The sequence below is a fragment of the Photinus pyralis genome, unplaced genomic scaffold (genome assembly GCF_008802855.1).
Source record: "Photinus pyralis isolate 1611_PpyrPB1 unplaced genomic scaffold, Ppyr1.3 Ppyr1.4_LG1, whole genome shotgun sequence".
Lineage (NCBI taxonomy): Eukaryota > Metazoa > Arthropoda > Insecta > Coleoptera > Lampyridae > Photinus > Photinus pyralis.
In genome coordinates this window covers 70,538,717-70,561,870 of record NW_022170249.1, presented here as the reverse complement: position 1 = coordinate 70,561,870, position 23,154 = coordinate 70,538,717, and the positions used below count along the sequence as shown (strand labels likewise).

Below are 23,154 nucleotides of genomic sequence, written 5' to 3'. Positions count from 1 at the left end.
AAATCAATTATCTCTAATAATAAGAAAGTTATGAAGGATTAAGAAAATCGACTAAATTCGAGAAATGCCCGCTAGCGACCCAACGTTTAGAGATAGCTGCATTTTGTTTACGCCAGTGATTTTCTCTTGAGCTCTAGAATATTCCAGAAATCCCGATAGACACGAGGGGCCATGAAAGAATAGTCATGGGCGATAAAGAACGAACGGCGGATAGCCAGATAAAATGATCCATACGAGCTTTTTCACCTAATATAGATAGAGTTTTTCTTTCGTGGAAAGAGAAAATGGCAAGTCTCGTCGACGAAATGTATCCGCAATACTTTTGAAAAAAATGTGTAAAGGCTTGCCAATATAGGAAACTTTTTAAAGATAAAAAAGTTAAGTTTCAAATTACTGCACCTCTGGAAGCTTATTCGAGGAAAAGTTCTAAAACATTACACCATACTTGAGATTTTAAAGATATTTAATGTTGTCAGAACGGGCTGGGTTTTCGAGTGGCAATATTCGATCAATAACTATTTTCCTGTAAATTTTACGAGAACACCTTACATACACAGTACAGGGTTATCTTATATAATACTATAATAATATAAATAAGTAGGTTAGTATAATCTAATTATGATTCTCTATTTTCTGTACCTATATGGTTCTTATAATACCTACTCACTTTTTGATTTTTCTACCGAAGCTTAGAAAACACAAGAAAATTTCAAGTATGTTTTACTCGAGAATTGATAAGTATCAAGAATTCGTTTTAATATACTGGTAAATGTCCAGCGATTGTTATCATTTTATCAATATCCTCCACCAGGTGGAAAGGAAATTCGTTGCAAATATGGCATCGCTAGCGAAATGTTTTTCAAGCCAATCGCGTAGCTGTCGGTTTAATATCGACATATACATCCGTGCATGTCAGCTATATTGTCCAATAATACGAATGTGATGTAATTTGTGTTTCTGTCAATAAGGTTTTACGCAGAGATTTCTAATGCGATCCATAATGTCACGATACTCGGATTGAACATATTTCTTTTCAATTTCTTTCCAGGACACGGACAACCGCATTGGGGAACAATAGTTATTTAAAGGGATGCTGTGGGAGTTTAGCTAACTTTGACGAGATAGTTTATTTCCCTTTATCGTTGGGTATAATGCAAACATTTGTGAAAATTTAATTAACACCAACACGACAAAACTATCAATTTGTTTTCTTACTTAGGGAGCGAATGATAAATGTTTTGATTTCGCACTGCTTTTACTCTACTTTTGCTGTTGTCCAAGATAAAGATGTCTATCATGATGATCTCGGAAACATTAGAAGATACAAATTAGGGAAAAGTTGCACAATTAAAAAGTTATTATTCTCATAAAATTTCGATTACTTCCGAAGATATAGCAGAAAAACCGAAATTCACACACACACACACTACACTTTCCCATTGCCACTTTTTCAGCTTTACAAGACACCGTTCAGAGATTTTCAATACAACGTCTTGTTTCGGAGAAATCATCAACAACTTTATTTTGGTATGTGGTCCGTAAGAAAAGTACCTACTGTATTGAGTAGCATGTTTAATTACGAATACTATACGATGTACGTCGCACATACAAAAAAAATTGGAAACTGTTGGTTTCAACAGGATGGTGCACCCTCGCACAATCCCCTATAATCGTGCTAAAATACCTATCGGAATAACTTCCTAAAAAATTGATAATTTGTAATTAGTATTCGTAATAAAAAATCCTACTCAATGCAGTATGTACAATTTTTACGGGCCGTACAAAAATAAAGTTGATGATGATTTCTCCGAAACAAGACGTTGTATTGAAAATCTCTCAACGGTGTCTTGAAGAGCTCAAAAAATGGCAATGAGAAAGTGTATTTGTTGGATTCGTCTCTGATAAGCAGAATAGCTTATTAAAATATCGAAAAAACACGAAAAAATAAAAACAAAACAACAACCATCAAATCAAAAACTATGAAATTAAAAAATGATAGATTATTCGCGATTTCGTTTAATTAACTGTAACTGCGTAATAATGAGCTCGACGCTTAAAAATACACACTACTTAAAAAAAAGTATAAGTACACATTGCAATTTTGCAACAAATCTTCAACATGTTCTTTTAAACACATAAGTTTTCAGCGAATTTCAAATGTAACCAGTGTGATTATACAACTAAAAAGGAAAATCAAGTACGCACATGTTAACTCACAATACTTTAAAATATTTAAAATGTGCACAGTGTGATTTTGAGGTTCCTGAATCGGGTTTTAAACACGATGCCTGTCGAATATCAGGAATTTATTCATGACTGGAGGAAAATCGAACGCTGGATAATCTTAGGGAGAGTTTATGTGTTGTTGAGCAGCGGCTGAATGATAAAGTTTACTTAAATAGTTTTACTAAGGATGCTGCCTATTTTGCCAGAAAAAGTAAGCCTAACAAACCCAAGCAGGGGAATGGTCACGGTAGTTGAACAACTTTGTCACAAAATGTTACAAGTGTGTTGAGTTGGGCCATTATAAGCGGGACTGTAAGAATTCCAAGAATGGTATACCATGGATGGCTTATTAAGCTGAACCGTCCACGTACACCCAAGCCATTGATGGAAAGTGGCAATGATCGAGGAGGCAAATGCGCTCAATGAAAATTGCACTTGGGATCTAGTTCCTAGGCCGGCCGATAAGAAAGTGATTGACTGTCGGTGGGTGTACAAGGTCAAGTACAATGTGTAACGTATTTTCTTTCTGCTTGAACATTTTCGTAACATTCGAAAAATACTCTCGGTTATTTAAATTCTGTTGTATATGTATATTTAATATCCTTACTAGACTAGACTACATCTAGGTATCTTCTTTGTAAACCACTAATTTAAGGTAGTTATTCTTGTAGTAGCTTACCTTGGTTCTTTGTTTTCGTTATAAATTTCTTATTACTACAGTTATTAGTGTCGCCGACGGAGGTCATTGCTATTCCTTCTTTAATTCAGTATTGCGCGCAGTTGTACTGTAATGTCTCCTTACTGGCTTCGTGTTACATCTGTTAACAGGGATTTATTGTTTTGGATTTACCATATTATTTTCTTAGTGGTTCTCTCTTTCTCTTTGATGTCTTGGTAACTCCATCGAAACGTTTTTACGGATTAGTATTTTGCAGTTAAACAATTCGAGCTATGTTACATTATAACACAGAATATTTTTAGGGCTTAACCTTCGCTCAAGTTTGACTTTTAGCTTTCTTCGCCTTTCTCTCACAAGTTTACTTTAAGTTCTTATCGTTATTTCTTTTGGATTACCTTTTACGGTTGACCTACTTAGATATTTACGCATTACCGACGCAGTACGTGGAAGATTTATCAGTTTTATTCGGATCCGCCATTTACGCAAGAGTGACGAACGACGCGACAGCTAAGTTTACCTGTAACGTAAGTAGATGAAGTTTGTTGACCTATTCTTCGATATTTGTAAATTTGTTCCGGAATTGTAACTGCAAGTATAATGACACCTGAGAGGTTAACGACCTTGTAATTTGCCCCGATACATCTGATTTTACTTACACTACTTCTGTCGTTGCCGAAGAATATACCGATACTGATTTTGTTTACGTTACTTTCCGATTACTACGTTAGTTCGATTACATTGTATCCTTCATATTATCTGTACTATATCGATATTAGTACCATTGCTTGGTGAGTTAGTTTTCGAAGTTACCGAAGCTTGATCAGAAGCCGAGATCTACAATTCTTAGCTACGTTGTTTGTTCACTCCGAACACTCGGCCCATATTATCTTGTTTATGTTTTGAATTGAATATATTGCATTGGTATTGAATAGAAACTTAGTTATTTGTACACCATAAAGTATTTTTTCTTGTTTATACCCGGACTGTAAGGACAGTCGGAGTCGATCAAATTTTGCTTATACTACTGTAAAGTCATTCGAATTATTGTTCCTTTTTGAGTATTAATTACAGTTTTAGTATACGATTAGCCTCAGTGTCAGACGTGATCATTGCTTCTTTGCAATATTTTATGTGCAGCGCGATTCACTCACTCACTATTTTATTTGCTTGTTTGCGGGGTTCGCTGATACAGATTTTCAGAACGCGCCTTATTGAGCTCAACAGGTTGCGACCCGAAGTTCAAAGGTAAATTTTGTTATTTTCGTCGAATCCTTGGTTTAACGTTTGATTACATATTGGTGTCTTATGTGTAATATTTTGGAGATCATTTCATTACAACACCATCGATTGTGACGTCAATTATTGTTCTATCATTATCAAGTATATTATTCCTTTAGCTTAACAAGACCAGAACAAGGATCTCTTATTCTGCCTTGGTATTCTCCATTTTCTTTTGAAATTTACTCAAGACTAAGTGGCGCCTATCCCGATTTGTAGGTATTATCTGCTACTTGTCCTTTTTGCTTTATCTTTGCTTGTGTATACTAATCCCGATATTCACTCCCACCCACCTCTACTTTGCCTCAGTGTACCGTGTGTTCATCTCCATGCAATGTTGTTACGTTTACCCTCGCGTTTGCCCAAAGTGAACGTACTGATGGCTCAGTAGAGCGTCACAAGGCGCGTCTTGTAAGCCAAGGGATATATCTAACTCCTTTCCTTCATACACTGACAGGGTGTGTCAATCGAGAAAAAGCATTTTTTTGAGTAAATGTGACCTTACTCAAAGTAAAAAATGATCCCTGTCTCTTTGTGTACTTTAGGACAACGTTTACAACGCTGGGACAATCTGGCACCATCGCATTACAGCATTAATGAAGGGTAAATGACGGAATACCTACCAACGCAAAAATTCAATAATTAATTAAACTTCGGAAGTGCAAATATGAGAAAAACAAATGGTTAGCACTCATAAATCAATCACTTGTTTACGAAATACTACATCAAAAGGCTTTGTAAAGGGTTGTAACATATACAAAGTAATTTCATTTCTGAACCCATCACGGAAACATAAAAATGTGCAAAAAAATTCAATGTTACTCGATATATAAAAAGAGACGTGGTACCACGTATTGATTTGAGTAGGCTAACCTTCCATATTCCGACGGATGACAAACCCAAAACTAAAGAAGAGAGGAGAAAAATGGCAGAGTAATAAATATAACACTATATACCTAGTGTACCTAATCTCTGCTTTATGTTCCTATATAAAGAAAGACCCGCCGTCTTTCTACTACTAGTATTCGAAAGCTCCTTAGACTCGGATGTACTCTACTTATTGATACAAAAGAAACACTTTGATAAGTACTGAAGAAAATGGTAGTAATTTCGTGAAACTGGTGACATTCAATATAGTAAGAACCGTACACGCACTCCACTCTGTTATATTTATAGATATAAAAATCGAAACTACCACTACTTTAGTATTAATAAATGCGACATTTCCTCGACCCCTTCAACGTGTAGGTAATCGATTTTGGGAACAAGGTCACTATTACTTCGACACTATTTGATTCCCGCTATCGGCCGCTTAATATAAACCGGACTTACGTAACTGACCCCATGTATAATAAATTACGTTTAATATCTACCGATTAAATATGCATATATTGGAAAATTCACTCACTTCGTCGTCCGACATTTTGTTAGCAAAATCCATCAAGAAATCCTCGCAAGTCTGAAATGGATAACAAGCTGGACCACAACAATCCTTATCACTACCTCACGTAACACCCGCGGACTTGATACTAAAGGAAACTTTGCAGATCATCTCGTGTTTAGTACAGCAGTTACAATAATTATTTCAATTATTTCAGAGTGCTGCGCTATTATGCGTCAATTGCGATAACGACATCTCGCCCATGAGAATTTAACATTTGAATAATTTGGCAGGACGCGTTTGATGCTCACAAATTAGTGTAAATGGAAACGGAAATGTTTTAACGTATACTATATTCTGTCTCGTCTGCGGTATTACGGAGCGTCGTCCATTTTAAAGTGATTCAGAAAAAATGACTCGGTCTAATTTTTACTACCGGCACTTATCGCAAAATGTACACGGGGCTAAGCTCAAAGTTTTCAGCGTTACAACTAAGAAGCGAACATGTAACAAAGTAACTACAAAACATGGCGATTGAGTAAAGTCCAAGAGAACTATCGTTGATAACATTTTGACATGAAAAACTTTCATAACAAATGATGGAATGAAGATGAACCCGTCAAAAAATAAATGACCTCCAGGTTACTCAGTTCGTGAACCTTATCAAAGTTAAATGCAAAAATCATAATATTTGCCACCCCCACCCCCAACGGATGTGAATCGTTTTTGTAAGCTACATTTACGTGAAATATCGATCTCAACCACCAATAATATTATATAAGATTAGACCCCACCCGCTTTTGTACCGGATATGTATCGCGAATTTAAATTACATCGCCTAAAAACTCCAGTCGAATTATCCTATGACCTTTCCACAGTCTTCGATATGATCAACAGTAAACAGGAGAAATTCCGCTTGTGTGCGTTTAAATCTTATCAACAACTTCAGTTGAATACGTCATGAGAATGGGTCGCGTTATGAACATTTCTGGAAAAGTATAATTATCTGCACAAATCTTCTGTTTCAAGTGGAAAAGTTGGCATGGCATCGTTTCATAATTGAAAATCTTAGACGACATGAAATGAAAACCGTGGCATCCACTTGCATTTTGGATACCAGTTTAACTTTATATAATCAATTATAAAATAATTACTAAGTACTTCATACGCATTTTAATTTGCTGTCTATTAATAACTTCGGAACTTGGAGGCTAGCAAGTACACTGGACATCAATAACCAACACAAGTTTTGCACAAACCTTCGATAACAGAAGAATCATCCGTTTTGCAACAAATACGCTGAAATACAGCTGCGTTTTACCGTTCAAAAAACTCGATCGTTCCTCGTTTCTTCGAAAAATCAAACTGCACCTCTGTTTTCTAAGCGGTAATAAGACGTCGTAAACTTGAACTTCAAATAGCGTACGCAGGGATAACAGTTCTTATCGTAGACCGGAGATAAACTTTTTACAAAAACTACGCAAATAATTTCCAGATGTTACAAAATTTTACAAAAAAAATACAACAAAGCAAGTATTTAAACAAAATTCTGATACAAAATTAATCTCGAATTCAACTAATATGACCAGAGTTGCGTTTAACCTAAAAATTACTACATTTACGGTTTAAAACAATTGAAATTCACATACAGGGTGTCCCATCGTTATTATAGGTGAGGAAACCAAACAAAACATCCGCAAGACCTAGTTTCCACAACAATACATTTAAAACAACAACATTCTATTTAATTTTTGGGTTGTGTTCCCATTTCCTGTGCATACAAGGGTTTTATTTATTTTACTGACGAGTGTACACACTTTTTGTTTGTTCCAGAAAAACATGCTTTTGTTAAATTTGATTGGTATTAAGATTTTATTTTTTCTGTTGTGTTTTATTTTGTGCGTTAAAAAATGTTATGGGACTAATGGGAAAAAAATTAAATAGTAATAAAAAATAGCAACAAAAAACAAACATTTTTGTATCAAAATTACAACCAAGGTACACAATAAATTTTTGAATGTGGTCTATTTTTCAACCAGTCACAATTTTGTTTTACGGAGGGATGGTGTCCCGGAATTCAACGCCGCCAATGGGGCGGGGCAACCCTCATGCATTCAATTTTCGGATACCTTTGCGATTATATCCATACGGTAGCCAGTACCAACGGCGATAGCCAGTGCACGAGATAGCGACAACCAGTACATAAACAGCTGGCACTATTATACAAGGTGTATCGTGGAAAGCGACATTATATACAGGGTGAGTTTTTTTTCATTTTAAGCATTGGGATCTCGGAAACCGTAAGACATAGAGATTCGGTTAAATGAGGAAAGAGTTGTAGTTTTAAGAGCTTATTCAAGATATACTTTTGTTTTTTTTTTAAAAAATCCACAGTTCACTAGATATGAGCGAAAAACTGATTTAGTGATTTTTCATTTAACTGGTGTAGAATCGTTAGTATTAGAAATACAGAAATATGCAAAGAACAAAAATTGTAGATTTTTTTCCGCTTAATAATTAAGACTAGTAAAAACAGAGTTTGCCATGGGAAACATTTTTATTCTCTTAATTACTCAACCTATTATAATATTTAACTTAAAACTTGAGGGCCTCAAATAGAACGACAACGAAAAGAAATTACGAAATATTACATTTAAATTTCTACTTTGAAGTAATTACATGTAAAAAAATTAATTTATCTGGGCAAATGTTCAAAGTGCCTGTCATTAATATTTACACACAAGCGGCATCTTTTCGCGATATAATTTACAGCTTTCCGTATCATCCTACCATCTAAAATGCGAAAGGCATTTACACACCATCATGTGGACAGCGTGTAGAACACCGAAAAGGAAAAATCTAAAATTGAAAGATCTGGCGGGTGAGCAAAGGGTCGACCCGTTCCTACCTATCCATGACTTTAGAAATAGTTTGTTTAGGTGCTCTCGTACTTGCAGTTGGTTGTGCAACGGGGCACCGTTGTGGTGAAATCAGCGTAAATTACATCGTGGTTTCCAAATCTAACCCATCCTACATATCTTGAAATTCATTTGGTAGCAAATGAAGATAACGTTGCCTGTCCAATTTTCATCGTAAATTAAATGTCCAAGCATTCGTGATTCGTTTATTTATTAAAGTATATTTAGCAAGCCTTATATCATATAAAGAAAAAAATGTGTCCATTTTAAAAATGTCAAAGCCAACTATGACTATCATTTAAAAAAATTAAAGTTTGTATTATATGTAACTCAAAAATTGTAAGTTCTTAAAAATAAATTAGTATGTTCATCATGTTAAGCATTAAAATGTCTCAAACTTTTATTCGTGTCATTTTGCTGTATTTCTATTTTCTAATAATAACGATTCTACTTACAGTTAAATGAAAAATCACTAAATCGGTTTTTCGCTCATATCTAGTAAACTGTGGATTTTTTTCAAAAAACAAAAGCATATCTTAAATAAACTCTTCAAACGACAACTCTTTCCTCATTTAACCGAATCTGTATGTCTTATAGTTTACGAGATCCCAATGCTTAAAATGTAAAAAAACTCACCCTGTATATCTCGAGAACGATGTGTCAGAAGAGTGTATTAACACAGGAGAAATGAGACATTCGGATGAGACGTATCTGCTACTTATTTTTTCGTAATCACTTCGGGGCGATGCCTAAATTTCGGCAATACTTTCAATTATTCACCATTTTGTTGGGGAGAAATGACAAAACACATTGGCCTGATGCACAGTAACTAGATTTTATAGTTCTCCTGCTATACTCCATTTTTGGTTAAGTTGGTAGAGCAAAATCTTTATTTATTCAATAATTTCGTCGCGGAAACTGCAAAATAAATTGCCTCCCTCGATGCCATAATTCCGCCTTGACTACGGTCTTAAAATATTTGAAAAAGCACCATTACGTGAGTTTCTTTTCGTCTCCATCGGTTGATTTTTATTAGCACATCTTACGAAAGGAACATTGTTCCGTATATCATGGGAGTCCGCGAGATTCATGGCTTCCGGAGTTTGCTTTTTCAATAAGTCTGATTTTTTTAAGTCAATGCCTAAAGAAAACATAAACCCAACAGATTATAAACACATTAATTATTTTTATTTTGGAGAATCTTCATCAGAAAATGTAGTTCTCCAGCATTTTCTGTCGTAGTCAGTTGCAACAAATATTTAAAATACTTTTAACACCTGGCATAAGATTAATGACTGACATATACTGTTCAATACAGTACAGATATTTTCAACTGTATACTTCCGGTATACGTCTAAACCAAACTATTTTTGAATTATTTGGCGTTTTAAAAATGTTTGGAATATTTACTTCATAAAATAAATTGCCTTTTATAACGCAAACGAAACAGATCGATTATTTTCAGAATTGAAAATGTTGAAAAAACCCGATTAACATATAGGTTAACACTTATTAAATTTACAGGGTGCTCAAAAAATCATTTCACAGCTTTGAAAATTTGAAAACCAGAAAAATATTTATCTGATCTCTTCGCCATTGTACACTGAAAACTAAGGCAGTCTGCAATTACACATTATATCAGTAGGCTTTGGTATAACAGATTAGGTCGTTGTATAAAAACAAAACAAAACACAAACTAATTTGATGTTATCGTTAGATACCTACCATGTATATTGTGTTTGCTCCTGTTCGAATTTGTAATAGCACAGATTAACTACGTAATAGTAAATGAACAATGCACCTTGGGAAAAAAAATTGAAAATGGCTTAAAAAGTGACCAGTGAAGTGATCAAAGATCAGCCCTTCTGTCTGAAAAGAAGAAATATCGGACTTGCATCAGTACTACATGTGGTCTTAAACAAGGGAAAATATTATTGATGTTTAGGGAAGTGCCTTTTATATAAGAACAATTGATAATAAATCACTGCTAAATAAAAAATAGTAGATGATTGAGGTTCCAGATACATCTAGTAAATGTATCCAACTCGTACCAGTATTTCCCTCTTGCGGATCAAAATACGACAACGAGAAGTTAGTTGAACTGCTATACTAACTCCCAATCATTTAAAAAATTTGACATACAACAACAAACTACTCGGCTTGCACACATGGTATATTCATATAGCAATTTGTTCAACTTCACGGATCTAATCCATTCATAATATGAATCACGTTTAAAGATATTAGAGATTTCTAAAACCCTAGCAGATTCACTTTCCGGCTATCACTCGTCATCTGGTCGGATTGAAACACTGACACACATGTGAAAATTTTTTGGAACAGAATATAGTCTCCACTAGCTTTTACAAACAAAATACTAGCGCACCGTAAATAGTAATTAATTAATGCTTACTTTGAGTTGTGCACGTTGTGCCGCTAAACGTTGCTGATCGACCTTACTGCCTTTCAATAACCAATCGGTTTCCATGGTTTCAAAAAAAAAAAGAAATATCACAAGATCACAAAATTCTTCCGAAGACACACATCCTTCCACTACGTTCACCCTAACACACGCCAACACTTAAATCATGTGAAAGAACATATATTTTTGTAATAGAGATAAGAGATCTGACCTTTGCGATTTATAGTCAACCATATTAATATCCCATTTTACAGTTAGTTAAAGATACGCTGCTATTGAACTTCCTGAATGTGTATCTGTGTGTGCGTGTAATCGTTAACAGCCGCAATATATTCGCCTTTTTTTTTTGGAAACACGTTAAATTCTTTTAGCAAAAAAAATGTTTATCAACATTATTCGTGGGGGGAATTTCAGCAATTCGGGCCAGGTCCCCCAGATTATTGACATTAGATTATAATATCGGCCGATCTTCATCCATATACTTTGATCGTATTTACTTTATTGGCAGTTATCTTGCGAAACTGGGCAAAGTCGTTTGCACTGTTTCGTGCATTTGAAGTTCAAGATTCTAGTAATGTATTTATAGTAAATATTTAAATCGTTCGTTTATACATTTCAATCAATCGGGCACGTCGTCCCGCGAGTATAAAAGTAGGCCAATAAACTGAGAGCAATTGTTATTTATGCAAATTGCATTTTCACAACATTCTATTAGGATTGTAGTATTTGGAATTATTATACACAACACCATATACTATCATCCCAAGGGTTTTCTTTGGATACGACTGGATTAATTCACATTAGACTAGTTATTGTTATTCTATGGTCGTAGCAATTCGTAATCACTCATACAGTTTGGTTCCGAATTTTCTGGTAACGGTATTCTCCTTGGTGGTTTACCCTTAATTTAAACTTCTTTAACAAATTCTAAAAAAATGTTTGGGTATCTCATTATTTGCTTCTAGGGATCGATTTTTAAACATAGAGTATGTTGCATAGTTTACTCAAAACAATTTTTCAACAAGAAATCATGGTTGCGCTGGAAAACAGAGTTTTCGATTATTGCCTTCTTGATCCGACGATTTGTTAATGAAAAACCCCAACACGGACGATCGTACTCCGATAACCATTACCGTACTAAGAAGGACGATCCCATCCACTAGTTCGGGAAGAAGAAACGTTATCATTACCATCATAAACTACTGCTGAATTTCTCCTAGATCGACTCTGAGAAGGCAGATGAGATCGCGGTGTCGCGTTTGCCAAGATAATATTTCGTGTTAATTTTGAATTTCAAGTAGTTGGTGTAGTTATGAGGACGCATAGTTATGATTATGATTGGTGGTAGATTTTTACCTGTTCGCCAATTTTGATTGTGACTGAGTTTAGGTAGTTAAATAAATGGATTTCAAACCAAAATTTTGAATTTAAAAGTGGGATTACAAACAGGACGTGTGGAACGATTTATTTTCTCTATTACGAAGCAGCCAATATTTACATGTTAAAAGATTCTGGTAACTTTTAAATAGATGACCCCATCTATTCTTGGAATTTTAACCACGTCATTTTAGCGCACATTTTGCGGCTCCGTGATTTATGGTTATCGATTGTTCACATTCATCTTCCTCTTACTTTTGTGAGCCGTGACAAAGTCCACCTCATTTTTAATTCAACAGCTGACGCGCTAGTGAGAACGCATGGAATGTTAATTGCCATCATCCATATTTTATTAATCTCTGGCAATTGGATTAATTAAATTGAAGATTTTGGAATAATTAGTGAACGGATTCGCCCTTTAACTCCGTAGGAGGATATAATTTTTTTCTTTATCGCAAGTACTGCCATTTGCATTTTATTTACTTGAGGTGTACCTTTCCTTTAGGTTCCGCTGTCATCTGGTATACAATTTTTCCATCAACAATTGTTGCTTCATCTATAATTAGCCCGCTTATGTATTGCTGTGTTTATTTAGTCCGGTAGGATGAAATTTTCGGAAATCTTAATTAAGATAAACAAGGGCGGTCTTCTTTTTGTGTTGTTAACTTTCCTAATTAAATTTGATTAATTGTAGTTGGTCTATGTAACGATATTTCTGTGTAGTTAAGAGAGATGAAATTTTATTTTTCCTGGAATTTAAGTTTGAATTTATCTCTTAATGTCTGATAACAAATTGATTTAGAAAAATATTCGACCTCTATTTTTGTTGACCTAATAACGTGCGTTGATGGGATAGTTTTGTTGTCAACTGTGTATGATTGGTTGTTGTAATTTTTATTATCGGAAGAAGGGTTTCGCCTTAAATAGGACGTTAACAAGAAAAGCGTCGGCTTTTGCCACGTTCAACGCAGAACTACGTTTCATTGAAAATTTAAATCAGTTTTTTGCCACCTTCGGCGCCGAGTTACGTTTCGTTGAAGATTTATCCGCTTTTTGCGAGTTCCATCGTTGATTTACGGCCAGTTTAGTATTCATTTGAAGCCACAGCCAGCCTCGAAAGTTTTCGTTCAATGTGAGATTGAAGAAGTTCCGTTTGTGAAGCCGAAAGCCGAATTCGCTGCTAATAGTTTCGCTACGTTTGTTCGTCTTATCGGTTCAAGGTGTTTGTCGGCATTTCCTAAGTTTGTTTTCAACGTCACTCAGTTTGAAGTTGAGATTTTTTATGAACGTCCTTGTCTACCCGAAGATGCTGCGATTACCCAATGTTGTTAGTGTAGTGTCATTTGTGTTAATTGAAAATTAAAATTTTTTGTGAACTGTGTACGGATACCTTTTGATTGGATATTTCAATTGCCGTACAATGTAAATAGTTAAGTCATAATTTTAGTCTTATTGTAATAATTGTTTGTGTTTTTGAACCATTTTCCTTTTGTGTGATAAGATTAAATCACACTTTTGCAATTTTCACATCAATTTCCGTGTGTTTCATTCACAACGACTTCATTTCTAATTTACCTGTGTTTTTGTTGGATACTTGCCCAAGGTCCATTTTAGTTATTCAAAATTTTGCAGTTCTTTAAAGTATTTGAATTGACCCACTATCGTCAACAGGTTAACTGAAAGCAGAGTCGAATCTCTCCTCTGTGCTGAGGAGAGGTTTTGTCCCGTGATCATAATGAAAGGTTAAGAGCTAGATAGGTTTCTGTTTTGCTGTTTTGTGTACGGTCTTTCGGGCCTACGGATCAGTGCACACAGCAGCACATTTTATAACATCAACGAAGAGAGTTACCTTTGATTTCTTTTAGGGTCTTAATTTATTGTGTCAGTTTAAGGACCAGTTCAAGGTTTAGTTTCACACTGACCTGCGGTACCGTCGCTTGCATTACTATGGAACAGATTCTGCAACTCTCGACATCATCCCAACAATTCCGGACTACGTTTTGTTGCTGACACCTGGAAGCCCAGGTCTGGCCCAGGAGCTCCACGAGTAGAAGGTGCAACACCTCGTTAAATGGCACACCACTGCAAGACATTCCATCGAGAACCGGCAATGCCACACCGCTGCGAAATACTCTACGGAGAGCTCCATATTTACGTAAACCTCCCTTGTGATTTTCTCCAGGCTAAATATGATTGTATTTCTGATAGACGAAGACATTGAGAGAGGAGAAAAAATGTGTTTGCCAACTCGTTCAGTTTAAATATAACAGTTCGATAGTGTTACACTCTCCTAGCTTAACTTGACTTTAACATGCGAGCGTGTAATTTGAGCATAAATTACTTACGTTTTAAATTGCGTTAGACTGTTGACGGTAACAAGAACGTCTTAAAATTCCAATATCAATGATGCATTCTAACATAAATAAATCAAATAGCACGATTTTAATAAAACGGGAGCATTTAATTTTCTCTAAATAACGGATATGTAAATAATATGTTTATACTTGCCAAACTATAAAATATTTCCGAAATGTGTTCCATGATGTCATTCATTAAAAATGAGATCGGAAAAGTACTGTTGAAAGTAATTGAATTATAAATTCACCGATCGTGTTTTAAAAGTATTTCAATTACGGAATCAATTCCTATTTAAATTACATTTATTTTATTTTCAATTTTGTGTAAAACACCAAGTTAGCACATAAAATTAAATGTGTTTCTTAAACGATTATCAGAAACCGTTCTGTAATTTTTCTCCCGTAGGTCGTAACTCTTGATTTTCTTATTCCATTTCGTAGCACGCGCACTGAATGCGAAAGATAACAGCACTCTTGATCCATTCTTTAAAAAAGCATGTGCGGAATAATGTGTGGAGTGGAGTTCCATTTTATAATATAGGTAGTTGTGAGCCGAGACTGAGGATATAAAGCACCGAGTGATCCTAAATGAATGATGACAGTTTAATTTTCTCGAAAAATAAGACACTTGTAAAGTTGGTAATTAGTTTAATAAGCAATGATCTTAAAAAAACATTTTCAGCACGAAATTCGATTAATTTATAATCACTCATTCACTCCGTATAGTGTTGAAGGTTACTGTAATTGAATTACTTAGAATGTTGCCCATCCATTTGACTTTGGTCGTACCAAATGCCAATGATTCTCCAAATTTTATCAAGTAAATGCGACAGAAGTTTAGTTGGTATTATTACTCTAGTGCAGGGGTCGGCAATCGGCGGCTCGCGACTCGCGAGCCGCATGCGGCTCTTTTGATATAAAGTTGCGGCTCTCCGTATTTATCTAAAGAAATTACTTCATTTGTTCGAAATTCGCCTTTTTAATTAATCTTATTTGTTTACCAAATCAAAAGTACACTTGCAGCAAATAATTATCTAATTTGTGACACCTGTTTACCTTTACTTTCTTGTATTCTTTTGTTTTTTTTTATTATAGCAGCCTACTCCGATGTATAAACACGTAATTAATTAATGAGTAGGTACTTTTGTGAAAAATATTGAATAACATAAAAACTGCGGGGTTTAAGCACAGGGCACCCCTTATAAACATTGAAGAGAACGCAAAAGACAATCGAATAGCGAAATAAAACAGTAGTAGTTCCATTTGAAAAAGAATAGTTATAGCAGTTTGAACAAATGGCATTGAAACAAGTAAAAATATGCAGGATGTTCTATTTAAAAAGATCAGTTATTTATTGACATCGTAAAAATGGGACACCCTGTACATGCAAAAATAATTTCTGTAGATCCGCAACCACCAATATTTTTTACCAGGTATCAGCTATGTGGGAAAAACCGACGCATTGTTGCAGGACCCTGTATATAGCCAAATACTATAATATTAAATCAAAATTTTTTTGTGGCTCTTTCAAAACTGGGAAATTTTATAAGTTGTAATTTTTGGCTCTTCTGTTTCAATAGATTGCCGACCCCTGCTCTAGTGCCTCACAAATGACGTACATGGTTTTCGAAAAACAACGACCTCTCAGCTCACGTTACTATTCAACTGCTGAACAAGCACTTCCAACTGTACTGTTTCCATTGTAATGAAATTTTGCACGAATTTAAAGGACACGCCTGAATAAGCACGAATTATAAATAAAGGCAGAGTACGTGCAGGCTTTTAATTACTATCTGAACAAACAAGAGAAAAGCCCATTTCGGATTGGTACGAATGCGTTGTAGATATTGATTAAGCGGAGGTTTTTTTGTATCCAGCACCACAAAGTGTTTGTGTAGAGCAAAAAATTCATTTATAAACATAGAAAACCGGCTACGCCGTATGAATGACAATTTCGGATAAAGTAAGAAACATTTTCTATTACTCTTTACCATGTATGTATTTACATTTCATTCATATTTTGTCAATTGAGGTTACATTGAAAAGCGCCCAAGCCTCAGAGGATAGTTGTTTGCAATTCCTTTGTTTTTCTGGTCAAGTAACAAAGCCTGTGCGCATCTCCCCACACTTGCCATCACGAAAACTACTATCAACGTATGGGGTAGCTTTATTTGCAGCATTAAACAAAGGAAATAAGACCCAACAGTTGGTATGTATAAAGTTACACGTCATATTTTACTCGTGAGATATCAAGAAAGATACGACAGTAGATTTGCTATTTGTTGAAAGTGACAGACTTGAAGTTATCGTGGCAGAAAGACATCAAAATGAAAATTAGCACAATAATGACTGACGCACATGTAAGAAATTGTTTGGAAACGATTTGGAAGCCATAAATAGAAATAAGCGAACACAAACAGAACCTACGATACCTGCAAACAATTAGCAAGATGGGTACAACATTTACTTGGGGCTCACCTAGGGAATGTGTTCAACGAAATTGATGAATAAGTAGTTTCACAAACTTTTGGCACAGTTTCAAAATAGTTTGAGATGAAGGAATCATCATCAATCATTACCGAATAAGGTATTTCGTTAATCATCAGCTACAACCTGGCATTCGAACACCTGCAAACGTTTAAAAATCATTAATAAATCGTTAATTTTATTAGACAAACATCGAAACGCATTATCTAGATGCCCTAGACGTAAATTTAATGTATGATATGACAACGTGAATTTTGACACACAGGAGGATGAAATTAAAAGACTTGGCTAAGTTTTTGCGTGCTTATACCCCGTGATGGTACGTATGTGTGTCAGTTTTAGAATTGAAAGAGTGCCCCCTATACATTTTTGTACACTTCATTAAAAGCGAAAGACACATGTGATACGTCTCTGGAAATGTTTTACCGCGAATCTTACCAATTCAAATTACTCGAGGACGAAGGCTCGTAAGTGGGTGCGCATGCATTGCTTTCCTTAAGCTGGAAAAGCAAGGTAGAGAAGTGTATCCTTTATTTTTTCCTTTGTACGAGTAATTACCGTAAACATAGGATGCAGGATAATTGTTTTGTATTATTTGCTATCGATTACGCTGTTTGCTTATTGCATTTATAAATTCGAATTTCTAAAGCCTTATAAAACATTGTGCAATGTAAGAAAAGTAAAATTGAAGAGCTAGCTAGGTTTTTACTGTTTTGTATATGGTCCTTTTTGACTGGGGATCAATGCACACAGCATTTTTTATTTGGCGCCCAACATGGGGCATCATTGATTAGAGGATCACAGCAATATCTTATACCCAATGCCTCTTGGGAGTAGTTTTTCCGATTTAGATCCACTGGAAATATGAACGTTTTTCTTTCGTCCGGATGACCAAACAACGGAATCATTCACAAAAGAAGTAATCGACTGTGGATTGTATAGTATATTCTCATTTATTTATGTAATACAGGAACGTGATTTATTTACATCGCATTGTAAGTTTAATACCGTCTACTAAAGACTCTTAATAAAAGCTCTCGTAGGTGAGATTGATCATCTTTTATTGCACGGGACTACTCACAACATGTCGTTTCTTTACGAAAGCAAAGCACATGGAAATTCGCTCACTCCATTGTATCGGTATGTTGCAATAATTAATAGAATTTGTGACTACTAAAATGAATGAATTTGCTATCATCAAGAGGATAAATAATGTGCAGCACTTCAACACAAATTCAATTTTGACACATCGGGATCACGATATCTAAGGCGATTAATTTTCTACAAAACCATAGGAATAAATTAATTGGTGAAGTGTGGTGTGATTGAGGGCGAATAATTCATTGCAGATTCGCAATTTCTCTCTGGTGGCAAAGAATTATGCGATTTTAGGGCAACCCTCGAAATTGAATACATTTGCGTTCCGATTAAATCCGGAGAACGCACTCAAAATTGGTTTTAATAATTAATAAACGGCCTTAATGCTTAGGCGCGATTTAGGAAGTTTCAGGTTGAATGTCATCTAAGCACTGAGGTTAACTAAAGCACAGCTGCTCCTTTATCCTCCACTAATAATTAATTTTCGGCAAGACTCTTAAAAACGTGGGCAAGTGAATTGTGGTTCAATCATAGTTATAGAAGATTTTATGACGGAATGGCCATAGTTAATTTTAATTTTTAGCGCATTTTTTTAAAGAATCAAGGTCTCAACGAAAGGAACCCGTTTTCTACCAACTACGCCCTTCTTTCTGAGTCCTTTCGAAAGAGAGGGTGGGGGTGGAACTGTGGCATGCGCATTCAGTTGTTAAATTCACCGCACTCGCACAAGTGGTCAAAGCGTATTTGTTATACCTAACCTTCCTTACAACGCCGACAAATGTCAGTTTTTATTTAAGCTCAATCGCGAATGCGCAAACTCATTTGTAATAAATTTACTTCATTATTAACGAGCTCATAGCGCGTTTATAATTTTGCTGTCTGTCTGTCCGTCCGTCCGTTAGCACGATAACTCATAAACGAATGGACCGATTACGATGAAATTTTGCAGGTGGATTCTTTATCAAATTTGTAGATCGGAGTTCGTGAATTGGCAATGTAGCCCAAAAAATAAAGTAGGCCCTTTTGACATATCCGTTAGTTATGAACCGAATTGCATGAAATTCAATATGCGCATAGCTTTAACCATATAAAACACAATTCCAAAAGTTGAACCTAATCGATCAGTATTCACAGTGCCCTTTTAGGCCAGTAAATGACCGTTTTGGTTTGTAATTTTTCGCGCCTCGACGGATTTGCTTGAAAATTTGGATTTAGGTTTCTCTTACCCTCTACTTCAAAGGTGAACTTGAGCCAGGGGTTGCTTTTACTTGGGCGGTGAATGCCACTCCTCCTAAGCAACTTTTGTTCTATAGAGTTTTTTTACTAAGTCAATAGTATTCGAGTTATTTGCGAGTGAAAATGTTCATTTTTCAAGACGGTGTTTCGCAAATAACTCTAAAAGTAAGTATTGTATCGAAAAAAGTATTAATTATAATAATAATAAATGTCTTTATTGATTAGCAGTTCTACATTTGCAATAAGTACTGCATATATCAATTAGGTAAAAGTTCAGATTTTTTAGGTAAAACCTAATCTGATATTCTACTTTAACCTTAATAACTTTATGAAAGCATCCAGTTAGGTACAGACAGAAAGAACAAAAAAAACAAAAAAAAAGATGAACGATTGAAAAGAGAAAAAAAAGAAAAAGAAAGGGAACAAGCTAAATTATTGTACGTTTTGTATAGTAAACAAGTATTGTTTATATTTGCACTTAACGTCACAATATCGACTGGAAGTCCATTAAGTATTTTTACAGCCTGATATTTGAAATATCGCTGAAACAGAACGGTTCTATGCATTGGTATACTAAATATGTATTTACTTTTCCGCCTCACATTTATGTTGTGAACGTCTGTGCGATATGTTAACTTTTTGTGAAGGTATGGCGGAGTTTGCCTGTCCACAATTTTTTTGAAGGTGCATGCAGAGTGTAGACGTCGTCTATTGTCCATATTCAACCACTTCGCCTTCCGTAAAGTATGCGAAATCCTTTTCCGCTTTGTAATTCCATAAGCTAATCTGAGACAAGCGTTTTGAATAGTTTGTATGCATTTAGCTGTTATGGTGTCAAGACAAGGACCGTAGACGAAATCACAATGATCAAATTGACTTAAAATTAAGGAGTTGCATATTTGTAACTTTAATTTAGGACTAAGGACATGTCTAGAGGAGTATAACATCGTTAAACACGAGTACGATCTACCAATTAAAGTATTTACGTGATACTTGAACCTCAGGCTAGTGTCGAGGACAACTCCTAGGTTAAGGGGCTTCACACTTATTTTGAAGTCGAATTCCATGTACTTGAACAAAAGTATCGGTGGATATGTTTTGATTTCCAAAAAATAGAACAACAGATTTGTTAGGATTAATCATGAGCTCATGTTGTTTTGAGAGTAACACTAAATTTTCCAGAGATAAATTTATTTCACTAATTGCCTCATCGTGATTTGAAGGATCGAATATATGATAAACCTGTGTGTCATCAGCATACATATGACCTCGCATATGACCCTTCGAACTCCCCAAACACATAAGAAAATTTGATGTGTACATGTATACAACAGAGATCCCAGAATCGATCCCTGTGGCACTCCTTTTTTAACATCTAACCAATCAGAATGAGCATTATTCAATAACACTCTTTGCTTTCTGCCACCCAGATAGTTCCGCATTAGTTCCGTCGCCGTTGGACTTAGTCCTAAGTAACTATATAAATATGGCTACCAGTATATCGTGGTTAATCATGTCAAAAGCCTTTGAATAGTCTAAAAGTACGAGATAACAGCACAATTTTTTATCCAATGCGGATATTATGTCATCGGTAACTTCTAAAAGAGCTGTTCCGCAACTATCTATATAAGATCTAAAATCAGATTGACGATCCGGCAACAGGTCAAATAGTAATTGTTTCTCAATGATCCTTTCAAATACTTTTGACAGAGTTGGCAAGATGGATATCAGTCTAAGATCATGATATCCTTCTGCGGTGGGTTTTTTAGCAATACGACCTGTGCGTATTTCCAAATTGTTGGAAAAGTATTCGTTTCAAAAGAGAAATTTATTATATGTACAATGTACGGTAAAATTGTCGGTATACAATGCAGCAATAAAGTAATATTGATATTATCAACCCCAGCTGCTTTAGTTTTTATTGAGAGTAGTACGTATATCCCGAACTTCTTTTTCACTGGTAAGTTTAAATTGAAAGAGTTGTGGGAAATCTACTTTCCTATTACTACTATAGAAATTAATAAGTGTTTCTTTATTAGTATCAGCATTGTAATTTGGAACAGCAGTAACGTTGAGAAAATAATGGTTAATTTCATTTACATTATTGATATGACATGGTATGTTAGGTTTACTACTGTTATGTATATTTAAACGTCCTAACTCTTTCCATATTGCGCCAGTTCCACCCGATTCAATCGTATGTTTTAAATACGCTCTTTTTTCATTTTGAATAGCTGAATTTATATAGTTTCTTAATACTTTGTAGTTTCACCCCTCCTTACAAACTAAATATATGTGTAGAAATTATGTGGTAAAAAATAAAAATAGCAAAGAAATCTAAATTTAATGTTACTGTATAATTAAATAATCCCAAATTGCTTGAATTTACAATTATATGATTAATAGGGGTAGTTTCCATCCCTAAAAAATAAACAGCAACCAACGGCACAAGTCCAATTTTGAAGTGGAGGGTAAGAATAACCTAAATCCAAATTTCCATGCTAATCAGGGGAGTCAAAGTATTCTATGACATTGTTTTAATTATAACTATTTTAAAGGTAAGATTTAGGGGTTAAACTGTGATAAAATCTTAAGTTATTTGGTTTAGCACATGCTATAGCCATACCCAGGAGCTCGTTTGCTATATTTGTTTAATTTATTAGTATCAGCAACTTTCCACGTTGGATACTAGCAGTATTTTTTACAAAAAATTCTCCCTTGTGTATCGCGAACGGCAGGCTACGTAATTAGAAAGGAGAGAAAATTATGAGTGAGGTAATTTAATATTGCCCACTCGTAATGAAGAACCTCAACAGCGGTTGATGCATCTTACAATTTGAGCGTTATAATTAACATTTTCATTACAAAGAAATGTGATTAAATTTCGTTTTGCGAAGGCATTCGCAACAAGTTGTTCGTACACCCTTAAATAATGGAAAAGGTTTCATTTTGAGAAGCTCGCCAAGTTAGAAACGTTGAAGACTATTATCTGATTACAATAACCTTTATGGTGTAACGAAACTTGCATGAAAGAAGGGTTTCTTTTATCGAGACGAAGTAAATGTTCGCCCTTTGGGAATTGAATATTATTCATATGCAGATATAATTATTGTTTCATTAAAATGACAAGGGTTGGGTTTTTAATTACCCGATGAAATTTTATGGCAAACCCTTTCTGATAGTTCGTATTAATTAAAGCGAAAGAAATTAAATTATCGTTGTTAATAATGTTACAGCAACATAAAGGGAATAATTTCATCATAATTAATAAAGTTAGTTACAGTATAAGGAGCGAGTATGTAATCAGCAACCTCACTACCTGCTGCGTGAAAATAGCAGAAAATCACACCCTTCAAAAGTTCCACAACCATGGTATTTGAGGGTGCTAACATGAATATTTAAATCTGAGATTTCTTGCAATAATATTAATAGGATTGGCAGCACAGTCTCGGTTAAAATCTCGCCAATTTAAATACACGCAAAATATTGAAATATTGATATAATTCTTCTATTGGAATATAGGGTAACAATTTTTAAATGCTCGGCACTAAAAAACTGTTCATGCAAGTGGTTAACACCACTTTGTAGGTTGGTTGTAACAAGTGTCCACTTTGCCATGTTAAAGAATTTTTTTTTGAATTTGCCAATATAGGAAATGTTATACGCTTCAGTGAAAGAAAACGAACTTAAAAAGC

The 23,154-nt window shown here is 34.9% G+C and overlaps 1 protein-coding gene across 10 annotated transcripts in view; it reads right to left on the bottom strand.

Moving 5' to 3' along the window:
- LOC116172282 (sodium/potassium-transporting ATPase subunit alpha) overlaps positions 1–23,154 on the bottom strand; it is a 104,813-nt gene that overhangs the window by 69,413 nt on the left and 12,246 nt on the right. For 4 of the 10 annotated variants that reach the window (XM_031489486.1, XM_031489553.1, XM_031489478.1 and 1 more), the window contains exon 1: positions 10,896–11,069. The exons of 2 other annotated variants lie outside the window; for them this stretch is intronic. In XM_031489486.1, the coding sequence (XP_031345346.1) occupies positions 10,896–10,970 (75 nt within the window). In that variant the 5' untranslated portion in view covers positions 10,971–11,069. Of the gene's footprint in view, positions 1–5,591; positions 5,839–10,895; positions 11,070–23,154 lie in introns of those variants that run through there. 4 more of the 10 variants (XM_031489470.1, XM_031489520.1, XM_031489504.1 and 1 more) reach the window with 3 other exon arrangements.